Here is a 6,339-nt window from a genome sequence, read left to right on the forward strand (position 1 = left end):
ACCAGACTACCCTATATCTAGTAAATGCTAGAGCATTCGCCAAGGTACAGGATAGTTCTAGAAATCAGAGGGCGTGAGTCACATGATCTCGCTGACGCAACAATATCAATAAAGCCAGGCTGTTCACGCCATGCTACTTCGATCCCGTGACTTTCAGCTGTTTAGGGACATCAAGAGGCAAGACACAGCTATATGCTTGATAATCAGTTAATGGATTCTAGTCCTGTATGCAGCTAAAGTAAGGGAAACTTAAGTTGTTTACTCTCTGTGTCCAAAGTGAGCTAAAACTAAAACAAAAATTTTAAAATGTTCACATACTGAGAGAGTAGCAAACACATAACACCTTCTTGTACTCTAGCATGTAACATCCTTAGTCCCCAAGAAGATCAGTGGTAAGTTTAAAATCCGGGATTCGATTCCAGGCGATGGTCATAATGCGGGAAATCCACTATGTGTTTTATGTTTAAAATACAAACAAACAGACAATACTCTTATGCTGGTCATATGGTAGAGATATGGATTTTGGAGTTGGCGAACTAGGTACAAATCGGTGTTATGCTAGAAATTATTATCCACACTTTAAGCTGCGGGTGCGTTATAAGAGTGACAGTCAATCCCTTAATGTGAGTGTTACTCTGCTGCTAAGTTACTGCCTTCATTCTGGTCAGTAGTTCAAAATTAGGGATTGCGACAAATAACCTTAGTAACTTTCCATAAATACAAAATTGTATTGATTGGCAGGTTTGTAATTCATTAAATCACAAAAAGACTGATAATAATGCTTGTACAAATCTTCTATTTATTGAGGGTCACTATATAGAGATTTTGTTTTATATATTTGTTTTGTGGATATGCACAACAAATATTGTATATTAATAATTTAACCTATTAATTTAAATTGTTTTATTTCTTTAACCAACTAACAATATTATTAAATTGAAAATATATAAATTATCTCAATTAACTGCCGTTTTTTCCCGTCATTGTTTTCCGTCTAGGGGTATTGTGTAACATACAACCTTCAGTAGTTATCTATCTGTATCACACTTAGTAAAAATTAAAGTTATCTTTATTGTGCCTTATGGTTGTACCGATAACCTCGAGGTTTGACAAGGAGCGAACACTCGAAACATCACCCAGTAGAAATGTTTTTCTGAGGTATTTTTCATATTATTCTTGCTCAGTTAATCACCCCTTTTGTCCTTCTTTTCTGAAACTTTTAGAATGAAAAAGGTTTAAAATTAAAGGGAATTTTTTTTTTTTTTAAGTGAAAAAAAAGGGTTTGGTTTTGTCGCCAATGGATGTCTGTAAATTGTAATCCGTGGATCTATATTTTTTCGGATTCCATAATTTGTAGTTCTGTTGAAGGTAAAATATTTGATTAAACATGTGAAGATTTTCGTTAATTAGGTTTATCCTACTTTTCAAACTCTTTATTCATATTGAATACAGTAGCACAATATCACTATCACTGTATAAGTAATAACTAATAGTTATATACATTTCTAAAGTAAAATACTAATTTTAATTTATTTCATTATAGTTACTTTATTTGCTATGAAGGAAACCGACTATAACTATAAATTATGTAGTACTAGTAGTGTAGGAATTGATTTTTTACCAAAACTGGCAAAAGATAAGTTTAACTTAGGCCTACACTTCTGACAATGGCCCTGTCGTGCAAATGTGACCAAGTTGGGCTTCTGTGTTTGAGCTCCTGTGAAGTAGGCTCATAATAAATTTAGTTTTTGATTAATTACTTGCTGCAATTACGTTTTGCTCTAAACGTGATTTAAGCCCCAAGTGGGACTTGTGTACATAAAACAGCATAAATTAAGACAAGTTCAAAGATGGGAAGGTATTACTCACTTAATCAGAAATATTTTGAGTTACTCCCATGTACTGTGTGTGACGATGTGGAGTCACAGATAAATAAACTGTATTTATTTTCTCACTCTGCTTTATTATTATGTTAATCCTGTGTTGTCGTCGTTAATTTTATATAAAATGATATCAGGGCATCGATTGTTACAGTTATGATTTGTGAAAGTGGAATAAAAACCTGGAGTGTAAACTTTAAATTTAATATCAGAAAAAGCAATGGCTTAAGCTACCAAACTGCAATATTTCAGTTACTTGTATGAAAATTTAAATAATACTTGCCCATAACATGTTATAATTTTTTTGTTTGTTTGTTTAATAAAAGACTGATTTAGGATGCTAGTTTTGTTAATTCATGCAGTAAGTTTAAGGCCTGATAAATATTCAAAGGATATAGGCTAGCTTTGAGTTTGGTTGTTATTGTTTTTTTAAAGTTCAGTGGATGGATGGCCTAAATAGCTACCAGGTCCCTTGTCCTTAAATTTTGTTATACTTATAAAATGGAGATCCATTAAAGCCAACTAAAAAAAAAAGTATTACACCAATTCTGGTGATGTAGAAATAAGATTACTTCACAAACATAATCTATTTTTATTTTTTCAAGTTTTTCTTTTTAATACATTGAATTAATTATCATAAAACACTTCTCCATTAGCTAAATTGTTGTAAGCTGTAGATACTTCTTTACTATGTCTTCCTGATTTCTGGTATGATGAGAGAATCTTGAACTGGATACATAAACAAGTAAGTTGAATTTTAATTTAAATTACTAAATTCAAGTAAAAATAATCCTGATGTTTCTTCTAGTTAATAATTAGTGATCTGAAAATTGAATGTGAAAATGAGCTATATAGGATACAGACATATATATGTAGCATTCTGAAAAAATTAATAAATTTTTATATGGTTTGATTTCATATACATTATTTGTATGTAATCAGAGCTGAGAAAGTAACATACAAATGCCAGTCTTGGTTAATAGCTGTTTTTTTTTAATTTCTAAAACAATTCTAGATAGCTATTTAAACTATACAAGTCAGTGTTTCTCAACCTGGGTGGTACTGCCCCTAGTGGACGTTTTTAAAATTCAGAAGGCAGTAAACTTTGAGAGGATGGTGGAGGGGCAGACAGAAAAGTTACAAGAGTTTCAAAGTTATATTTGTTAAAAATAAATCCTAAGAATTAGCTATTATTGCCTTACAATTTTCATTTTAATAAAATTTTAATGGTCTAAAAATTTATTAGAAAGGGGCTTGAGTGTTCATTATTTGCTGAATGTGGTGGTGTTCCAAAAAAAGATTGGGAAACACTGATATAAGTGATCCTACCTTATGTCAGTTGAAACTTTGAAAGCAATTTTATATGATGGTGCAATGTGTTTGGGGTTCTCATATTTATAACTATCATGAAATACCCATACTCCACTATGGGGTTCAGTAGCCCCCTCATGATTCACAGAGGCTCCAGTCAGGAATGGATCCAGACCTGTATGCTGACTGATACTTACACACCTTATGAAAAAGCAAAAGGAAACTACACCTCCATAGTGAAATAAAGCTTAAAATACATATTGTTATGTCATCTTAATGCTACAAATTTTTGGTTGATAAATACATATTCTAAAGCCTTTCTTATAATTTTTGATTTTTACTGATTTCTAGAAAACAATGTCCCCAAACAATGCTGACTGTTTTCCATAAAACAGTTTAAATTGATGTGGATACACTCCCACCAATGTACCACTCAAGCTCCTCCATTATCCCCAATTGCTTCTATAGCTACCCCAAGGGGTATCCACGCCTGAAAACCCTGTTAAGACACTCGCCCATGAAACCTATGCGTGTATGCTATGTTTGGTCTCTCTAGAATTTGAGTGAAGGTATGAACACTTTTAAACATGGTACCCTCAGGAACCTGAGAGGAGAGAGGTGATAACACAAACTCCAATGCCAAATTCAGGCTTGGTGATCCTGAAAACCTATTCCTAGACCCCATTATGCCTGGGTTATGCCATAATAAAAAAAAAAAAAAAAAACCCTGAGTCCACCTCCCTAGTTTGGTATTTTTAAGTACAAAATTCTGGGGAGAGTTTGGAAACAAATTCACAGACACAATATAAATTAAAATAAGATTACTTGATCTTTTAAAATGTGTAACTTTGTTTTAAGTTCTCAGCTGTATTTTCCAAAAGTTACCACTTCAAAGCATTTTGTGTATAATATTCCAGAGGAAACCAAAAAAAGAAACATTTCTGTTAAAAGTTCTAGTGTCCAGAAATTGTAGATTATGTGTCAGAATTGTATAATTTTTATTTCTGACTGAGAAAGTAGAAAAAAAAAAGGGGGGTGGGGTATTTCAAAAACTGCTTTATACATGTACATGAAAAATTATTTGTTTTTCTTTCTTTCATTCCCAATAATGAAACTGTATGTCTCATCTGTGATGATTCTTAAACTTTATATTCTGTTTTTGTTTTGCTAATAAATCGTTGTGTTAACCAGTGTTTGAACATTCTGATGAAAGGTAAATTATCAACTACTGTGTTATAAATGTGCTGTAGCCAAACGTATAACTTTTGGACAACGTAGTTTTTTATGTTTTATTGCCTTTGTTGATTCAAATGTATGAAATGACTTGGGAACAGATTCGTTACTGAAGATGTTTTAAACAAATACAAGAGATAAACTAGCAGTAATAATGCAAGGTGTAAAAGTGATAATCACACAATTTTGCTGTATATTGTTTACTGGAAAGAAAAGTATAACAAGTGGTACCATATTTTCCCACATTGTATTATTATTGGTGCCATTTTTTATCAGACTCTGTTTTAAATTGTTATTGATATTACTTACACTAAAGTCAAATAATAACATGGAATGTTTTAAATGTATAGATTACTTAAAATAGAAGACTGTTAAAAATAGCCTTAAACATTTACATGATTTAGAATATTAAAAAAAATTTGGTTTCAAAAGTTTAGCAAAACATAGGTTATTCATTTTATAATACCTTATAAAGATGTATAGATTCCTTATGACAGTTGCAGTCACAAACTTGAGGAGGATTTTCCACAAATTTGTGATGCTATGGCCAAAAAGAATGCTTCGGGGAGTTCTGTTGTTCGTTACCATAAAATTTCACAAATAGATGATGGTTTTGTAGATCTACAGGTGAGTTTCTACTACAAAATAAATAATGTTGTATTATTAATATTTACCCTTATTTTGACTTGTAAATAAATATTATTATAACTGATGAAATTTCAACTTTAACAACTTAATCTAGTTCACACAATAACAGCTGTTCATGCAGTTTGATAATGTAAAAGAACCTCAACCACCACTATATCTTTCTTATTCGACCTCTGTATCTATCTGTGATCCCAGCTCTGAAAAGGTGTCTGTCCTGAGTTAATGATTAACAATTAAATTTTCAAATTTTTTGTTAAATCTTAATTTTCATGACTTATTCATTAGCATTTTTCAGGAACTCTCTGCTTTTGGCACAGCCTTGGTCCTTCAAGCCAGTCATTTATCCTGTCTTTTATCATGCCTGACACACACAAAAAAAGATTGCAATACAATGTATCAAATACGTTTTGACAACTTATTCAATAACACGTATTCTGTGTAACATAACATTTACTAGCTGCTTTTAGGGTATGTCAAGAATGGTGTTCTAATGTGCCTTGCAGCAGTTAAATTGTTTTATAACCAAAATTTGATCTTTCTTTAAGATGTATTATTGCATATCCATTAAAACAATCCAAATCATTAGGATATAAAGTTAACTTTACATTTTTGATACAGCTGCCTCATCATGAAATGTTTACACAGGCATTACAAATCTGTATTGAAACAAGTCTTTATTTCAAGAAATATAGGCTAGAACTATCTTACAGAATATATATATATATATATAATTTATGAAACGAATATTTAGCATAGATTAATTCATCTATATTCTTAATAGAACATTAGGATATTAAGATAAATTGAAATGTAAAATACAGTTATACCATTCAGCGATATTACGTGAATCTCACTGGATGATAATTTATTTTAATTTCCAAAAATTACTGAAAAATACTGAAACATCTTATTTGGCTAATCTTTATACACTTACCTTCACTTTTATTGATTAAACAATGTCATAGTTTGATCAAACAATGTTATAATTTCAACAATTTTGTTATGCTACATGATTTAAAAGTGTTTTATTATATGAACAGATATATAAAAATAAGAAATATATCTTGAACTTACAGAAGCAGTCTGGCTAAAATTGCAAATTAATATGATTATGATACCTTTTAAATAACTTCATGGGTGAATGAAATGGAAATGCATATATTTATCAAGTGTATATATGTTGTAATGTTTTTGCAATTAACTTGGAGCTACCGTTCATTTTTAAGGTGAATATTTTATGCTTATATATATATATATATATATATAT

At 30.8% G+C, this 6,339-nt stretch overlaps 1 protein-coding gene across 4 annotated transcripts in view; it reads left to right on the top strand.

Moving 5' to 3' along the window:
* The first annotated feature begins 1,017 nt into the window (after positions 1 to 1,017).
* Positions 1,018 to 6,339, top strand: part of LOC106475693 (transmembrane protein 230-like) — a 16,365-nt gene continuing 11,043 nt past the window's right edge. Inside the window, exons 1-3 of one of the 4 annotated variants that reach the window (XR_002608949.1) lie at positions 1,043 to 1,158; positions 2,537 to 2,625; positions 4,908 to 5,051. Coding sequence is in view for 1 of the 4 variants with exons in the window: in XM_013936372.2 (XP_013791826.1) it covers positions 1,082 to 1,158; positions 4,922 to 5,051 (207 nt within the window). In the remaining 3 variants the exon portion in view is untranslated. Of the gene's footprint in view, positions 1,159 to 1,257; positions 1,369 to 2,536; positions 2,626 to 4,907; positions 5,052 to 6,339 lie in introns of those variants that run through there. The other 3 variants (XR_001291838.2, XR_002608950.1, XM_013936372.2) reach the window with 3 other exon arrangements.

This window comes from Limulus polyphemus, unplaced genomic scaffold (assembly GCF_000517525.1).
Source record: "Limulus polyphemus unplaced genomic scaffold, Limulus_polyphemus-2.1.2 Scaffold9011, whole genome shotgun sequence".
NCBI lineage: Eukaryota > Metazoa > Arthropoda > Merostomata > Xiphosura > Limulidae > Limulus > Limulus polyphemus.